The sequence below is a fragment of the Oncorhynchus kisutch genome, linkage group LG16 (genome assembly GCF_002021735.2).
Source record: "Oncorhynchus kisutch isolate 150728-3 linkage group LG16, Okis_V2, whole genome shotgun sequence".
Lineage (NCBI taxonomy): Eukaryota > Metazoa > Chordata > Actinopteri > Salmoniformes > Salmonidae > Oncorhynchus > Oncorhynchus kisutch.
In genome coordinates this window covers 36,340,753-36,360,040 of record NC_034189.2, presented here as the reverse complement: position 1 = coordinate 36,360,040, position 19,288 = coordinate 36,340,753, and the positions used below count along the sequence as shown (strand labels likewise).

Here is a 19,288-nt window from a genome sequence, read left to right as displayed (position 1 = left end):
CGTTAAAAAAATGGGCATCCATGAATACACGCCAATGCCCTAAGGGACTGCTGAAATAATTTGAAGGACGTTATAATGAAATAATTCGCAAGGGCCAATTTCAACTAATTATAAGGGTACCATTGTGCGCCGTTTCTTCCCTCTATCTGAAAGCATTGTCCGAGTTCGACAATTGTCCGACAATCACACCTGGCAACAGGTGTCGCTTCCTATACCCTTCGTGGTGGTCCTCTTTTATAGTAATTCATCTAAATGTATCAAAGTAAATAGCATGGCGTTATGCCTGTGGGCACTGGGTAGATAGGATTTAAGTGCTGAGACTTTGACACATACTCACAGAAAAAAACTGTCATCAGTGCAGTTGGCCATTGGTGGCGCGTTGCGTACGATGGACAAGTGTAGTGCGCGTCTTGGACACAGCGTTTCGCTCTCTGCATTCCTTCTCAAGGAGCTCCCCACCAACTCGCTTCCTCGCACCACCACCAAACCGCCCTCCCTACCACAACAGTAAGATAGCAGAGAGCCCGTCTACAGTGACAGAGGGCAGCAGTATGCCCTGCGGCTAGTGTAATAGTTTACAGAAAGTTCGAAATTGTGACTTCCGAACCGCCCGCGCGCTCCCTAACTGCTCAGGAAATACTACGGAGTTTTGGAACATAATTTCCCCCAAAGGAGTGACGAGATTCTGGAGTTGTGGACAAGTGCGGGAACAGGTTGACGCTCAAGAGCAGCTCATCTTTCGAGAAAGGACAGACTTTTGAACAGCAGGAGTTCAGGATGGAGAAAGCGCCACTGTTTTTGCCCCTTGTCATTCTACTGATGCAATGTAAGTAAACTTGCATTTAGACTACTCCTCCGTATGATAACGAGTACTTCGTGTGTGTTTGTTTGCGTGCTTGCGCGCGCGCGTAATGCATGTTACATGTAGAGTTGAGCTGTATTGGTATTCTTGATAATTAAATTACCATCATCCCTATCGCTTTTGTATGTGTAATGCCATGTCCGCTGTTTATGTTTAGAAAAAATAAGCCATTATAGATATATATAAGTCATTTTAGATATAAAATATTGATAAAGCACCTAATAAAAAAAACATGATTATTGTTATCTTACTATGAACTGCAAGATCACTATATCATGTTGATGCTTCTGGTCACACACACACAACAAAGGGGTCAGCACTTGATTCGGTTGCAATTGACTTAATTTATTACTTAATCATCTTCGTTTCTGGAGAAACATATGACCTGTACTAAAGTTTTCCAACGTTGCCGGTCTTTCGTATACAGTAAATGCCTCATGTCCTAGACCAAGAGCACACTCCATACTTTTTTATCAGGGCACATAGTGCTCGGGTCAAAAGTAGTGCACTACAAAGGGTGCCATTTGGGACAATTCCATGATGTCAGTGAGATGCCAGGGGAGGGACTGCATTCAGGTCTGCCCAACTGTTGATGTCTGCTGATTTATTGTTTGGAATAGTTTGGAATAGTTTGCTTCAGACTTGATTGAGCTGTGTTCTGTCCTGTAGATTAGGTGAGGCTTGTTTTAAGTCTTGAACATTGTGGTGCCATTTCGGATGCAGACATTTTGCAAGCACCGCCACCACCAACCCTGACTGGCACAGCTGTTCCTGTCAGAGCAGTGCAGGGTTACAAAGATACAGAGGGGCTTTGTTCTCCTAGGAAAACACACACACACACTCCCACTCTCTCTGTTTGTCTCTCTAGATCCCTCTCTGTCTGGAAATGGATGTCCTCTTAGATGTCTATCGTATGAAATGCTCCTAGCTCAGATTTAGTGCTCAGTTGTAGCTTATAATAGTAGTTTTAAATACTATCTGCAGGGGGGGGTGGGGGGGGCATGCAGGAGAACTGTGTTCGAACCCAGTTGTGCTTGTGTGTCCCCGGTTTGGGGTCTCATTTTCCATTTAAAATAAATTCCCATTTTTAAATTCTTGAATTGTAGTTTTAGTTTTCTTCCTGAATTGACTGACTTCAATTTGAATTGACCCCAACCCTGGTAGGTCCCAGGAACAATAGCTCATAGGGTTCAGAGAGGGACAGGTCACCATTCAGCAGACAGGGAAAGTGTAGGCATTATGTCAGGGTTGTTATCACGTCTGTGTTATCTCAAGGATACCCCCCTCAAGGTGGCTGGTGTTCGCCACAGCCGACACTATGACAACAGTTTCTTTAACCCAGGGATGCTAATGATGGATCCTGATAATATAGAATAAAAATCTCGTTATCTCTCTCAATCTATTTCTTCCTATCTCCCTCCACATCTCATCCTCTCTGTCTGTCTGTCTCTCTCCCTTATCCTCTGTCTCTCTCTCCCTTTCTCTCTTTGTCCATCCAGCGTGGGAGAGACAATGCTCCTCCTCAGAGAGAAAGAGGGAGGGATGAGAGGCACACAGCTGCAGTGATAACAATGTTACACATACTCACATGTAACACAGACAGCAAGCAGGGAGGGACAAAATGCACAAGGCTGCACTTTTACCGTCTACTGTACTCAAACATCCTGAAGGACAATGTGAATAGGCAACATGAGCCTGCAGTTTGAATTCATACAACGCACATCAAACGTAATAGAGCAAGCACTCTGCCACTGATAATGTGTAGGCCTATGTAGACCTAATTGCCTAAATACTCATAACTAAGATTCAGAACGAGAATTCAAAATCAATGGGGGGGACACATTCCGTTTTTCCGTTTATTTCCTGTGAATCAACTAGATTGAAATTAAATTGAGTATGCTTCATTGTTCATTGTTTTTCAGCGTGGAAATTGTTTCCGTTTTGTTTCCCAACTTTTGCTCTGCTTTCATGGCCATTTAAGATGGCCACCTTCACCCTAAGAGGACCTGTAAATCCATTATTACTTCCTGTGCCTCTCCAATGACTTTGTCTCACTTTGGCCTCCATTCTTCCACATAGACCTGGTTTGCATCTCTATTCCCTAGTGTACTACTTTTGACCACTATGTAGGGAATGGGATGCCATTTGGGATGTAGACAGTGGGGGAATGGGATGCTCTTCAGTGGGGAAAGCAGGAGACCAGGAGAATTGGTTAGGACCCCCCCCCCACCCCCACCCTCTGGTCCACTAATAGAACCAAAGGAAGTAGTGCAACAAACAGAGGCTAACTAAACAGGAAGCTAGCAGTGAATGGCTCATTTGGTTCTTGACCTCAGTTAAGTACAATGTAGACCAGTGGGTTCCCGACCAGGGGTACATGGCCTTGATAAGACTCATGAGTGTAGGCTTACTGGTAAAATGCACACGAGGGGGTACTTCAGGGGTACTCCAGGCAGAGCAAAATTCAGTTAGTGGTACAGTGACCGAAAAAGGTTGGGAACCACTGGTGTAGACTGGGTGCTTTAGGTCTTTCGATGTCACATTTACCAGCATTGGGCAATGACAAATAGCCTTGTGCTTTGCGGGGCAGAAATTGTCTGTATTTAATTAATTGTGCGGAATATAGTATTAGTAGGTTATGCAGTGATACAGATGTCATTACAGTTATCTAGTTGAGCAAGTGTGTGAATAAGTGTGTTATCTGAATACATCTCAGTATTTACTGAAACAATGGAAGGAAAAATGTATGTTGGCCTATACAAACACAACACAAAATAAATGTGTTTATCTGGGTGTGTTAATTATGTATCTGTGTAAAGCTAGCCGATTTGAACTGAACGATTTATGATGGAATTGAGCAGCGACTAGTGTGGACGGTCTGGAGCTCTGACGTCACATAAAATTACGTTTTTTATCAGTACCCAAAGGATAGCACGCAGTTACACAGGACATTGTCTCATGCGTGCAACATGGAGTGGCAATTGAATGCAAGCTTCACACGTTTTTTGTTCTATTGTTAAAACATTTCTAACCATTTCTATTGTTAAAACTGTTACCCGATCAATGGGTAACAGTTGACATGTTATGCTTGACCCGCTCAGTTTTCCACCACAAAACACCAGAAAATGACCAAAAAGAGTAAAACCAGCTCACCTGCTTTTACACTAATGTTCAATGTTTATTTTGAAAAAAGTTTAGTTCACGTAACACAGCTGACCTTAAAATGAGGGACAGACATAAATGAATCAACAATGAAAGAAATAATCTTCAGAAATGACTTTGTCCAAGCAACAAAAATAACTAGGGCTTTACAATGATGGTGAAATGTTGGGGTTACGTGGGTTACACACTTTCTAGAATCATAGAGGGTGCACAGAGGGACATGTCAAAATGCTGAATTTTGGCACTTTAGCAAGGCTTTATTCATATAAACAGTGGTGTAAAGTACTTAGTAAAGTACAGCTACCCCCCTAAACTACTTAAGTAGTACTTTTTACTTATTTATATTTTTGACAAATTTTACTTCACTACATTCCTAAAGAAAATAATGTACTTTTTACTCCATACATTTTCCCTGACATCCAAAAGTACTAGTTACATTTTGAATGCTTAGCAAGACAGGAAAATGGTCCAATCCACACACCTATCAAGAGAACATCATTGGCCATCTTCACTGGCTCTGATCTGATGTAATCACGAAATATAAATGCTTTGTTTGTAAATTATGTTGGGGGTAAGCTCCTGTCTATCCATAAATAAATTTCAAAAACAATAAATTGGTGCTGTCTGTTTTGCTTCATAAAAGGAATTTGAAATGATTTATACTTTTACATTGATACTTATGTACATTTGAAGTTGGAAGTTTACATACACTTATGTTGGAGTCATTAAAACTCGTTTTTCAACCACTCCACGAATGTCTTGTTTGACAAGTCAGTTAGGATATCTACTTTGTAGATGACACAAGTCATTTTTCCAACAATTGTTTACAGACAGATTATTTCACTTATAATTCACTGTATCACAATTCCAGTGGGTCAGAAGTTTACGTACACTAAGTTGACTGTGCCTTTAAACAGCTTGGAAAATTCCAGAAAATGATGTCATGGCTTTAGAAGCTTTTGATAGGCTAATCGACATACTTTGAGTCAATTGGAAGTGTACCTGTGGATGTATTTCAAGGCCTACCTTCAAACTCAGTGGCTCTTTGCTTGACATCATGGGAAAATCTAAATAAATCAGCCAAGACCTCAGAAAAAATAATTGTAGACCTCCACAAGTCTGGTTCATCCTTGGGAGCAATTTCCAAACGCTTTTGAAGGCACCACCATCTGTAAAACAATAGTACGCAAGTATAAACACCATTGGACCATGCAACCGTCATACCGCTCAGGAAAGAGACAGGTTCTGTCTCCTAGAGATAAACGTACTTTAGTGCGAAAAGTGCAAATCAATCCCAGAACAACAGCAAAGGACCTTGTGAAGATGCTGGAGGAAACAGGTACCAAAGTATCTATATCCACAGTATAACGAGTCTTATATTGACATAACCTGAAAGCCCGCTCAGCAAGGAAGAAGCCACTGCTTCAAAACCGCCATAAAAAAGCCAGACTACGGTTTGCAACTGCACATGGGGACAAAGATTATAGTTTTTGGAGAAAAGTCCTCTGATCTGAGGAAACAAAAAAAAGAACTGTTTGGCCATAAGGACCATCGTTATGTTTGGAGGAAAAAGGTGGAGCCGAAGAATACCATCCCAACCGTGAAGCACGGGGGTGGCAGCATCATGTTGTGGGGTGCTTTGCTGCAGGAGGGTCTGGTGCACAAAATAGATGGCTTCATGAGGGTGGAAAATGATGTGGATATATTGAAGCAATATCTCAAGACATCAGTCAGGAAGTTAAAGCTTGATCAGTTAAAGCTTGGTCACATTGTCATTGGAGTGTGAAAGACCAAATTGAGAATGACCCCAAGCATACTTTCAAAGTTGTGACAAAATGGCTTAAGGACAACAAAGTCAAGGTATTGGAGTGACCATCACAAAGCCCTGACCTCAATCATATAGAACATTGGTGGGCAGAACTGAAAAAGGCTACAAGGAGGCCTACAAACCTGATTCAGTTACACCAACCGTGTCAGGAGGAATGGGCAAAAATGTACCCAATTTATTGTGGGTAGCTTGTGAAAGGCTACCTGAAATGTTTGACCCAAGTTAAACAATTTAAAGGCAATGCTACCAAATACTAATTGAGTATATGTAGACTTCTGACCCACTGGGAATGTGATGAAAGAAATAAAAGCTGAAATTAATCATTCTCTCTACTATTATTCTGACATTTCACATTCTTAAAATAAAGTGGTGATCCTAACTGACCTAAGACAGGGAATCTTTACTAGGATTAAATGTCAGGAATTGTGAAAAATGTATTTGGCTAAGGTGTATGTAAACTTCCGACTTCAACTGTATATTTCAAACCAAATACTTTTAGACTTTTACTCAAATAGTATTTTACTGTAGGACTTTTACTTTAGTCTTTTTCTATTAAGGTATCTTTACTTTTACGCAAGTATGACAATTGGGTACTTTTTCCACCACTGAAAAACCAGATTTTTCTCCATGTGGTACAGTATATATTAAAAGGCTCTTCATTTAATATAACAGGCTTTTAAAATTCAATATTGGTGCACAATTTCTACTTAAAATGTCAAAAGGGACGCGAAAGGCAGTCTTTTCATGGAACAACCCAAATATTCAGTGTGCGTGTGTGTGGTACATGAAATTATTGTACCAATCTGTGGTTCAGTTAACCCCCCCACACACAAACACACATACATATGCACATACTTGTTCGTTATTACTGCATTGTCGGAACTAGAAGCACAAGCATTTCGCTACACTCGCATTAACATCTGCTAACCATGTGTATGTGACAAATAAATTTGATTTGATTTGATTTGACATGCAACACGTACTCCTCCCTCAATGGATGGGCGTTACCCGGGCGACCTGTGGACAGCAACAGGATGACAAAACAATAATCTTGACCCCTGCAGCAATCAAACGACAGGAAGGACTGCTCCTATTTCCTGTTCCTGTCAAGATGCACATGTTCAACTGGAGAAACACAAATACAGGCACAGATGCACACAAACAGACACAGCCAACCAAACAATCAGCCATGAGTCATCATGCTCCACCACCAATCTGGTCCAGAGGAAAAACTGGTTCATAACAGATATAATTGGTTCATACAACATTTACAACTGGTTCATCGTAACTGAATATAACTGGTTTATAACAGATTATAAACTTGTTCATAAATCAGCTATAAGGCAATTATAATCAGTTATCACTGCGTTAACTTGTTTATAACTTGTCCTCCATCTTTACAACCCTTTCCCCACAACCCCTTATGTGGCACCTCTCTCTCTCTCTCTATCCCTCAGGCCTTCCCATTGTCCCTGTTACCGTGTCAACAAGCACACCCAAGGTGGAGGTCCGTGAGAACTCTGATGCGGTTCTGAGCTGTGGTTTTCGGACCGAGAAGGAACCGAATCCTCGAATCGAGTGGAAGAAGAAAGGAACAGATGTATCATTTGTTTACTATGAGGGACAATTCAGAGGTGATTGGCTGTCCTGGCACATTCTCTTCCATCGTTCTCTTTCTGTCTGTTTTAACCCCTGTCCAGAGCCCATCTTCAGACTCCGATTTCATTTACTTCCTCACGAGGGAAATTCATTTTAAGAGCTTCGTCAACATATAGCAGGATGTGATGAACATTACAAAGAAATTTGTATCAGAAGTTACCAGATGGTTGATGTTAGTTTAAGTAGAACATTTGTCCTTAAGAAACCACATCTCCACATCCCCCTCTTCTCTGTGTTGACCGGTTTCCACTCTGCCAGGAGCCTTTGCGGGGCGTGCAAGGATCAAGGGGGCAACGGTGACCCTACAGAGGGTGACCCAGAAAGACGCGGGTGAATACCGCTGTGAGATCACTGCCCCTCATGACACCATCACCCTTGGGGAGACTAACATTACCCTCACAGTCTTGGGTGGGTACCATACCGTCTGTCTGACTGAGTGTGTCTGTGTGTTGTCTCAGACATGCCGTTTGTGCACCCCCTTAACCCTGCTGACATTGTGGCTGTACCCTCCCCACAGTTCCCCCCCACACCCCATCCTGTGAGATCCCCAGCTCGGCCCTGACGGGCTCTATGGTGCAGCTACGCTGTTTGGACCAGCAGAGCATCCCCCCAGCCACCTACTCCTGGTACAAAGACGACAAGCTCCTGACCCCCTCCCGCATGGCCAACGCCACCTACCACCTCAACCCATTCACCGGCATACTGGTGAGATACTTTTTAAGAACAGTGTATTGTATAAACAGTCGTACCATTGATGCTTTGGCACGATTTACTCAATGTACAGTGCATTCAAATAATTCAGACCCCTTCCTTTTTCCACATTTAGTTACGGTACAGCTTTATTCTAAAATGGATTAAATGAATAAAAAATCCTCATCAATCTACACACATTATCCCATAATTACAAAGTGAAAACAGGTTGTTCCGAAATGTTTGCAAATGTATTATAAATTAAAAAACAGAAATACCTTATTTATATAAGTATTTAGACCCTTTTCTATGAGACTCGAAATTGAGCTCAGGTGCATCCTGTTTCCATTGATCATCCTTGAGATGTTTCTACAACTTGAATGGAGTCCACCTGTGGTAAATTCAATTGATTGGAAATTATTAGACAGGCACACACCTAAAGCTGGCCGCCTGGCCAAACTGAGCAATCGGGGGAGAAGGTCTTTGGTCAGGGAGGTGACCAAGAACCCGATGGTCACTCTGACAGAGCTCCAGAGTTCCTCTGTGGAGATGGGAGAACCTTTCAGAAAGACAATCATCTCTGCAGTACTCCACCAATCAAGCTTTTATGGTAGAGTGGCCAGACAGAAAACAATCCTCAGTAAAAGGCACGACAGCCCACTTGGAGTTTGCCAAAAGGCACCTAAAGACTCTGACCATGAGAAACAAGATTCTCTGGTCTGATGAAACCAAGATTGAACTCTTTGGCCTGAATGCCAAGAAACACATCTCAAGGAAACCTGACACCATTGCTACGGTGAGGCATGGGGTGGCAGCATCATGCTGTGGGGATGTTTTTCAGCAGCAGGGACTGGGAGACTAGTCAGGATCGAGGGAAAGATGAACAGAGCAAAGTACAGAGAGATCCTTGATGAAAACCTGCTACAGAGTGCTCAGGACCTCAGACTGGGGCGAAGGTTCACCTTCCAACAGAACAATGACCCTAAGCACACAGCCAAGACAACAGAGGAGTGGCTTCGGGACAAGTCTCTGAATATCCTTGAGTGGCGCAGACAGAGCCCGGACTTGAACCTGATCTAACATCTCTGGAGAGATCTGAAAAATAGCTGTGCAGTGACTATCCCCATACAAATCAAATCAAATCAAATGGTATTTGTCACATGCCCCAAATACAACAGGTGTAGACCTTACATTGTAATGCCTACTTACAAGCCCTTAACCAACAATGCAGTTTTAAGAAAAAATAAGTGTTAAGTAAAAAATAAAAGTAACAAGTAATTAAAGAGCAGAGTCAATGTTAGTCGAGGTAATTGAAGTAATATGTACATGTAGGTAGAGTTAAAGTGACTATGCATAGATAATAAACAGAGAGTAGCATAAAGGGGGGAGAGCAATGCAAATAGTTTGGGTAGCCATTTAATTAGCTGTTCAGGAGTCTTATTGCTTGGGGGTAGAAGCTGTTAAGAAGCTTTTTGGACCTAGATCTGGCGCTCCGGTAACGCTTGCCGTGCGGCAGCAGAGAGAACAGTCTATGACTAGGGTGGCTAGAGTCTTTGACAATTTCTAGGTCCTTCCTCTGACACTGCCTGGTATAGAGGTCCTGGATGGCAGGAAGCTTGGCCCCAGTGATGGCTCTGTAGTGCCTTGTGGTCGGAGGCCGAGCAGTTGCCATACCAGGCAGTGACGGAACCAGTCAGGATGCTCTCGATGGTGCAGGAGCTGAGGACCCATGCCAAATCTTTTAAGTCTCCTGAGGGGGAATAGGCTTTGTTGTGCCCTCTGACTTGCCTAGTCTTTTCCTGTAATCCACAATCATCAACCTGACAGAGCTTGAGAGGATCTGCAGAGAAGAATGGGAGAAACTCCCCAAATACAGCTGTGCCAAGTATGTAGTGTCATACCCAAGAAGACTCTAGGCTGTAATCACTGCCAAAGGTGCTTCAACAAAGTACTGAGTAAAGGGTCTGAATACTTTAAATGAGATATTTCATTTTTTTTTTAAATAACTTTGCAAACAAAACATTTCTAAAAAACTGTTTTTGCTTTGTCATTATGGGGTATTGTGTGTAGATTTATGAAAAACAAAAACAATTGAATCCATTTTTAGAATAAGGCTGTAACGTAACAAAATGTGGAAAAAGACAAGGGGTCTGAATTCTTTCCAAATGCACTGTACGTGCCAGTAAAGCAATTTGAATTTGACAGAACGAGTGCCCAGCCACACACCCACTGACTGTGTGTTACAGAGGAGCCGCACTAGGGCGTCAAGAAAATAGTAGTTTTTTTTTACCTGCTATAACTGGAAGTGTAACTTTTGGCCAACGAGAGCAACGTGCAAGCTTCTTTATCCTATTGTGAGCTGCGGGAAAAAATCTTGAAAATAGAACCAAAGTAGAACTTCACCTACTTCCCTTCACCCACTTACGCCCAAGTTTCATTGAGATTAATATACGTTCCGTATACTGTAAGTCATGTATCCGATGTAGCATGCCTCCAAAACAGACTCCAATACATGGAAGTATAACCAACCGCTAGCACAGTATATGCTAATATAAACCTTAGTAGGACACTGAAACCTAGGCTACAGTTCAGACCAACAGTGGCTACCTCAAATCAAATCAAATTGTATTGGTCACATAACACATGGTTAGCAGATGTTATTGTGAGTGTAGCGAAATGCTTGTGCTTCTAGTTCCGACAGTGTAGCAATATCTAACAAGTAATCTAACAATTCCACAACAACTACCTAATACACACAAATCTAAGTAAAGGGATGGAATAAGAATTTTTTACATATACAGTTGAAGTCGGAAGTTTACATACACAGGTTGCAGTCATTAAAACTTGTTTTTCAACCACTCCACAATTTCTTGTTAACAAACTAGAGTTTTGGCAAGTCGGTTAGGACATCTACTTTGTGCATGACACAAGTCATTTTTCCAACAATTGTTTACAGACAGATTATTTCACTTACATACAATTCACTGTATCATAATTCCAGTGGGTCAGAAGTTTACATACACTAAGTTGACTGTGCCTTTTAAATTCCAGAAAATTATGTCATGGTTTAGAAGCTTCTGATAGGCTAATTGACATGATTTGAGTCAATTGGAGGTGTACCTGTGGATATATTTCAAGGCCTACCTCAAACTCAGTGCCTCTTTGCTTGACATCATCAGAAAATCTAAAGAAATCAGCCAAGACAGAAAAATAATTGTAGACCTTCACAAGTCTGGTTCATCCTTGGGAGCAATTTCCACGCCTGAAGGTACCACGTATATCTGTACAGACAATAGTCCACAAGTATAAACACCATGGGACCAAGCAGCCGTTACATATTACATACCGCTCAGGAAGGAGATGCGTAAAACAAGTCCTATATTGACATAAACTGAAAGGCCGCTCAGCAAGGAAGAAGCCACTGCTCCAAAACCGCCATAAAAAAGCCAGACTACGGTTTGCAGCTGCACATGGGGACAAAGATCGTACTTTTTGGAGAAATGTCCTCTGGTCTAATGAAACAAAAATAGAACTGTTTGGCCATAATGACCATCGTTATGTTTGGAGGAAAAAGGGGAGGCTTGCAAGCCGAAGAACACCATCCCAACCATGAAGTACAGGGGTGGCAGCATCATGTTGTGGGGGTGCTTTGCTGCAGGAGGGACTGGTGCACTTCACAAAATAGATGGCAACATGAGGGAGGAAAATTACGTGGATATATTGAAGCAACATCTCAAGACATCAGTCAGGAAGTTAAAGCTTGGTCACAAATGGGTCCTCCAAATGGACAATGACCCCAAGCATACTTTCAAAGTTGTGACAAAATGGCTTAAGGACAACAAAGTCAAGGTATTGGAGTGGCCATCACAAAGCCCTGACCTCAACCCTATAGAACATATGCGAGCAAGGAGGCCCACAAACATGACTCAGTTACACTAGCTTTGTCAGGATGAAGTGGGCCAAAATTCACCCAACTTATTGTGAGAATCTTGTGGAAGGCTACCCGAAATGAAATAAGAAATAATAGCTGAAATTAATAATTTTCTCTACTATTATTCTGACATTTCACATTCTTACAATAAAGTGGTGATCCTAACAGAATTTTGACTTGGATTAAATGTCAGGAAGTTTAAATGTATTTGGCTAAGGTGTATGTAAACTTCCGACTTCAACTGTAAATATATGGATGAGCAATGACCGAGCGGCATAGGCCAGATGTAATAGATGGTATAAAATACAGTATAAACATATGGGATGAGTATTGCAAGATATGTACGTAAATATTATTGAAGTGGCATTATTAAAGTGACTAGTGATCAATATATTAAAGTTGCCAATGATTTCAAGTCTGTATGTTGGCATCAGCCTCTCTGTGTTAGTGATGACTGTTTAACAGTCTGATGGCCTTGAGATAGAAGCTATTTTTTGGTCTCAGATGCACCTGTACTGACCTCGCCTTCTGGATGGTAGCAGGGTGAACAGGCAGTGGCTTGGGTGGTTGTTGTCCTTGATGATCTTTTTTGGCCTTCCTGTGACATCGGATGCTGTAGGTGTTGTGGAGGGCGGGTAGTTTGCCCCAGATGATGCGTTGTGCAGACCGCACCACCCTCTGGAGATCCCTGCGGTTGTGGGCGGTGCAGTTGCCGTACCAGGCGGTGATACAGCCCGACAGGATGCTCTTAATTCTGCATCTGTAAAAGTTTTAGGTGAGAAGCCAAATTTCTTCAGCCTCCTGAGGTTGAAGAGACGCTATTGCGCCTTCTTCACCACACTGTCTGTGTAGGTGGACCATTTCAGTTTGTCCGTGATGTGTACGCCGAGGAACTTTCCACGTTCTCCACTGCTGTCCCGTCGATGTGGATAGAGGTGTGCTCCCTCCGCTGTTTCCTGAAGTCCACAATCATCTCCTCTGTTTTTGTTGATGCTGAGTGAGAGGTTGTTTTCCTGACACCACACTCCGAGTGCTCTCTCCTCCTCCCTATAGGCTGTCTCATCGTTGTTAGTGATCAAGCCTACTACTGTTGTGTCATCTGCAAACTTGATGTTGGAGGTGTGCATGGCCACACAGTCATGGGTGAACAGGGAGTACAGGAGGGAGCTGAGCACGCACCCTTGTGGGGCCCCAGTGTTGAGGATCAGCGAAGTAGAGATGTTGTTTCCTACCTTCACCACTTAGGGGCGGCCCGTCTGGAAGTCCAGGACCCAATTGCACAGGGCGGGGTTGAGACCCAGGGTCTCAAGCTTAATGATGAGCTTGGAGGGTACTATGGTGTTGAATGCTGAGCTATAGTCAATGAACAGCATTCTTACATAGGTATTCCTCTTGTCCAGATGGGATAGGGCAGTGTGATGGCGATTGTATCGTCTGTGGACCTATTGGGGCGGTGTGCAAATTGAAGTGGGTCAAGGGTGACAGGTAAGGTGGAGGTGATATGATCCTTGACTAGTCTCTCATAGCACTTCATGATATCAGAAGTGAGTGCTACGGGGTGATAGTCATTTAGTTCAGTTACCTTTGCCTTCTTGGGACACAGGAACAATGGTGGACATCTTGAAGCATGTGGGGACAGCAGACTGGGATAGGGAGAAATTGAATATGTCCGTAAACACACCAGCCAGCTGGTCTGCGCATGCTCTGTGGACGCGGCTAGGGATGCCGTCTGGGCCGGCAGCCTTGAGATGCTTAACGCGTTTAAATGTCTTACTCACATTGGCCACGGAGAAGAAGAGCCCACAGTCCTTGGTAGCGGGCCGTGTCGTTGGCACTGTATTGTCCTCAAAGCGGGCAAAGAAGGTGTTTAGTTTGTCTGGAAGCAAGACGTCCGTGTCCTTGACATGGCTGGTTTTCTTTTTGTAGTCCGTGATTGTCTGTAGACCCTGCCATATACATCTTGTATCTGAGCTGTTGAATTGGAACTCCACTTTGTCTCTATACTGACATTTCGCTTGTTTGATTGCCTTGCGGAGGAAATAACTACACTATTTGTATTCGGCCATATTCCCAGTCACCTTTCCATGTTTAAATGCGGTGGTTCGTGCTTTCAGTTTTGCCCGAATGCCGCCATCTACGGTTTCTGGTTCGGGTAGATTTTAATAGTCATAGTGGGTACACCATCTCCTATGCACTACCTTATAATCTCACTCACCGAATCAGCATAGAAATTGATATTATTCTCTGAGGCTAATTGGAACATGTCCCAGTCCGCATGTTCAAAACAATCTTGAAGCGTGGATTCCGGTTGGTCAGACCAGCGTTGAATAGTCCTTGTCACGGGTATATCCTGTTTGATTTTCTGCCTATGGGAAGGGAGGAGCAAAATGGAGTCGTGGTCAGATTTGCTGAAAGAAGGGCCGGGGAGGGCCTTGTATACATCGCGGAAGTTAGAGTAGCAGTGATCCAGTGTATTGCCAGTGCGAGTGCTGCAATCAATATGCTGATATAGGTCACTTCACTTTGGTCAGACATCAACCCATATAGACCCTTAGTTTGGAAGCACATGAGTAAATTTTAGACCAATTGAAAAAATACTGTACAGGTTCTGTGCATCATCTTCCTTCCTCTTTTTATTTCTGCTGAGCTCTCCATCTGTCTCTTTCCCTCTCCTCTGGCAGGAGTTTAAGACGGTGGCGAGAGGCGACACGGGACAGTACAGCTGTCTGGCATCAAACAAAGTGGGGCAGTCCAAGATGTGTGAGGCTAAACACATGAAGATAGGTGGGTGTGCATGTGCGTGTGTAATTATAAGAATGATTGTTGTTCATATGAGTGTAGTTTTGTCTTTCCACAAACTAGTGTGACTCTTGTGCTTCAAACCACATTGATATGGTCTATAACCAACACAGTTACAATACCAGGGCTAGTGTTATGTCTTGTAAAATCTCAAGAGTAAACAGTACTGTGAGGAGCATGTTTTTCGATACAGGCATTTTTCTATGGAATCTGGAGATCAAGTAAAGAAAAAGTAGAAATAGCTTGAAAAATAAGGAAAAGGTTTATTTGGACAAGGTTGTCTAAGTAAGAGAAACCACTCCACTGCCCCTTGCGCCCCCTACTGCTGGTCAGATGTATTTATTTTAATGATAGGTATGATGTGCAATGAATAGATTGTTTTAATGTGAAAATGAATATGGTTGATTTTTAAGGTTAGGGAAAGGTGCAGTGAATAGTGCCACTTTTTAGGATGTCAATATAAATCAATGTATTTATGGTTGTTTTGTAATTTTGTCTTGCCATCATTAAATGTGTTATTGTTTTTACCATCGAGGACCACTTTAAAATACTTTCAAGTGATATCCTCTGGGTCCACATTGTACATTTTGTTGTATATGTCTGTTACACAAAATAAATTCAATTAAATTGTGAAGTGTAGGCATACAACTGTACAATTGGTATTCTAACCTTCTTTGTTGCATACAGGAAAACATTCAAACAAATGGAATCAACAAAAACAGTCATGAAATAAAAAACCCTCACTTACAACAAGCAACAAAAACAAAAAAGAAAAGCCCTCTTGAATAACCCCCAGAAGGATAACCGGGACGTGGCTTTTGTGGAGTGATTGGTAACGATGCTTCAAGGGTGACTTGTCGATGTGTTCAGATGGTCCCTGGTTCGAGCCCAGGTTAGGGCGAGGAAAGGGACAGAAGCAACACTTTTACACAAATATCTGAAAAGGGTATTCTTAAGAAGGTCATACTTTTCTCTCAGTTGTTCAAAGGAGGCAAAGGCCCCCACTAGGTACAGATCCCTTATGGCATGGATCCTAACTTTTCCTCTTTTCCCAAAGGAAGGATTCCTCACTATTGGGAGCAGGAATGACATTGTTCTGAGGTCAAAGTGTACCTTAACCTGTTTCCAAATACAGATGTACAATGGGTTTGTGTATATAAAGTGATTTCCCAAGGCATATAAGGGACATCATTACTGCACCAATGGAGTAGGGGTAGCAATCCTCATGCTCCACGTCAAGCCAAAAGGACGTGTCATCGAGCCAAAACATGACAGGGTTTTTAGCTTTAAATAGGGAAGAGTACAGTTTTGTAATTTCAATCCCTGGGTAGGTGAATTTTTTGGAGGAAATCTCAAATGGGAGATGTTTTAACCAAGAAGGGTCCTGCACTCAAACAGGCATTAATTCACTCTTATTCCAATTGATTCTGTAGCCAGAGAAGGAACAAAACAAATGAATCAGATCGCAGATACTGGCTTGAGGGTTGGTTACATATCATCTGCTTCTATAGAAATGTTATTTGAGGTGTCCTTAGTATTGAAACCAACTAGTATGACTCTCTCACTCTCCACTCTTTCAGAGGATGTAAACATGGCAGGGGTCGTTGCTGCGGTCGTGGTCATCTGTCTGGTCATCGCCATTTGTGGCTTCGGAGGGTACTATGCACACCGTAATGGCTACTTCAGAAGTGAGTCTGTCTGTCCATGTACATACAATATGTGTCTGTCTGTCAGTTAGTAAATACAATTTTCTAGTGAAAGTTTTTGTGCTCACTTCCTCTTACTTTGTCTCCACTCTCCTCTTAATTTCTGTCCATCTCCAGGACACAAAGGAAGGTAAGAGCTTGTCTCCTTAATCCCAATAACAATTATTAAAATACAGTGTAGACACCCTGACACTGAATAATTCTGCATTGCTGTGTAACTACCACTGACTAATAGAGGTGTGTACGTCTTAAAGTGCTGAGAAAGTTCAGTAGAGTGACAGGTGTGATTGAGCCCAGCGGTGCAAGCCTGTCTCTTCTCACAGTTAGATGACCAAGAATACGATCATGATAATTTTTTATTAATTACAAATAATAATAATGAATCACTGTTTATCTAGGGAAGTCCCATTGTGATTGACATCTCTTTTTCAAGTGGACCCTGGCTGCTAATAAACTCCCCTCCCGGCTGAATTGTGATTAGCTTACCCCCTCCGTGTGGTCGTGTTAGTAACCCTGAGCATGGTGTGTGAACCTCATCACTCCCTCACTCAACTTTGACCCCCCCCCCCCCCCCCCCCAGGTCCTTTTGGATCCCCCAGTGTCATGGTGTGGCCCACATCAGCAGCCAGAACCTCCATAGAACTGAAGACAAGTGAGTCTGACCCACAGAGTAATAGATTTAAATGTAGACAATGAACAGGACTTTACATAGAAGTACATACTTTGCTTGTGTGTTCCCAGGAGAAAAAGTTGCCCTTTACGCTCCATAGGACTGTGTTTGATGTAGTGGGGTTCTTTGATCGAGGCCAATGTTTTTTCTGAGACCACAGCTGCATCACATTTAGTAAACTCCCTCCCTCTCCTGTGTCAAACAATCTAGTATCTTTATAAATGCCTCTGTCTTCCAGGACTAATGCCAACTACAGCCCGCCACCCCAAGATGTGAGTTTTTCTCAGATTTTCTGTTGTTGGTTGTATTCATGGTATTATATTCACAGGAAATGTTGACTTGAGCATTACCGCTTACACATAACATTTTCTAACCATATTAAAAGACAATATGATAAATTCTATTAGAATTATCTTGGCAGTAGTAGTAAAATTCCCCCAATGGTTACTAATAATGGAGAAAGAACTGAACTGCAGTAGTTCTGACCGAATTAAAATATGCTACTGTTTTTTTCTCTCTCAGCCTGCGGACTTCAAACACACCCAGTCTTTCATGCTGTGAGGCTCTCAACAACCCCCTAAAAGACGCTACACAGACACTAGCACCATGACAACACTGGAGTTTATTCCACCCAAATGAATAGCTCTAAGAATAATACATTTTGGGGGGACTGACCAACCCTGCTCTCCTCACCCTTGTGGATGGATAGCAAGGAGGGGCAGACAACCCTGCGTAGAGGCCATTTATTCCTCCTGTTTTGCTGTACCTGGGCCCTCAATGCAAGCCTATTATATTAGTCACATGGTACTCCCCTCTGGTGGCCAAGTTGTTAAACTACAGACTATAATCGCCCTCCTGTAGCAGACCCGTGGAATTGTGTTCCACACATGCTCACTCTACTGGCCAAAACATTAACTACCTAAATCTTATTTTATACCAAAGACTTGAACATGGCATCTGAGTGTAATATACTGTACATATTTTCTGATGGCTATTGGCTAAGCATTTATGTGAACACAAGAGAGCAATCACATTAGGGCTCCGTAGTGGCACAAGGCACTGCAAGAGACGTTACTACAGTCCCTGGTTCGAATCCAGGCTGTATCACATCCGGCCATGACTGGGAGCCCCATAGGGCGGCGCACAATTGGCGCCTCGCTATGGGACTGTTAAGAACATGGTCTAACCCGGCCAAACCCTAAAGACGCAGGGCCAATTGTGCGCCACCCTATGGGACACAGCCTGGAATCGAACCAGGGTCTGTAGTGACGCGCCACTCTGGAGCCCAAAATTACATAGACTAACACAGGGGCTAATTAGAATACAGGTAATAAAAAATAAAAAATCCACATCATAATCCGTCTGTTTTAAGACGGAGAAATGGTTTTTTGCAGTGTTTGTCAGACCAGGAGACATCCCGAAAAACACCAGAGATCACAAATCTTATGGATTGCTTCCTCTCCATTTTGAATATTGGCCATCCACTATATTGTTTTCAGAACAGTGCAGGAGACACTGTAGGATCGATTCAGTGCTATGATTGCAATTTAAAAGGTGATGTTCCTATTTTCGCAGACTGCCTTCACGTTAAATGCTGCATATGTTGGCTCAATAGCTCTGAACTTCAGAAACACTAATTGAATTGTGACCGTTGAGATGGACCCCTGCTCACCTGAATATGCACAGTAAATATCAAATGTAGTTGTCATATTCTATCTAGAGGCTCTTTTTTAAAGTTTTTTTTTTGGTATTGTTTAAGCTAAAGTATTATCGTGCTACTGCATTTTTTCCTAATAGAGAGTAAGTTTCTTAGGCTATGGATGGATGGGTTGATGTAAGTGTATTCTTTGTAAAATGTTTACTCTGTATTAAAGATTTATCAAAAATGTGTTCAATAATTTCTCACCACGTAGTCTTTTCCTACAGCCGCTGGAACAGGGTGGAGCACAGGTGAATGAGACTAGTGTAACGTCATATGTTA

At 42.5% G+C, this 19,288-nt stretch overlaps 1 protein-coding gene across 1 annotated transcript; it reads left to right on the top strand.

The window, feature by feature from the left end:
* Nucleotides 1-429: 429 nt before the first annotated feature.
* LOC109906643 (junctional adhesion molecule B-like) lies at nucleotides 430-19,202 on the top strand. Its single transcript, XM_031792284.1, has 10 exons — nucleotides 430-826; nucleotides 7,310-7,486; nucleotides 7,770-7,919; nucleotides 8,029-8,216; nucleotides 14,814-14,916; nucleotides 16,512-16,619; nucleotides 16,755-16,767; nucleotides 17,218-17,289; nucleotides 17,546-17,579; nucleotides 17,830-19,202. The coding sequence occupies exons 1-10, from the start codon at nucleotides 778-780 to the stop codon at nucleotides 17,866-17,868; spliced, it is 933 nt and encodes a 310-aa protein (XP_031648144.1). The 5' UTR covers nucleotides 430-777; the 3' UTR covers nucleotides 17,869-19,202.
* Nucleotides 19,203-19,288: the final 86 nt, after the last annotated feature.

What these genes read in the sequence shown, in the direction of transcription:
- LOC109906643 (XM_031792284.1), top strand. Translation starts at nt 778, where the DNA reads ATGGAGAAAGCGCCACTGTTTTTGCCCCTTGTCATTCTACTGATGCAA. An exon ending in CTATGAGGGACAATTCAGAG is followed by an intron (nt 7,487 to 7,769) that starts GTGATTGGCTGT and finishes CCACTCTGCCAG; the next exon opens with GAGCCTTTGCGGGGCGTGCA. An exon ending in ACAGCCCGCCACCCCAAGAT is followed by an intron (nt 17,580 to 17,829) that starts GTGAGTTTTTCT and finishes TTTCTCTCTCAG; the next exon opens with CCTGCGGACTTCAAACACAC.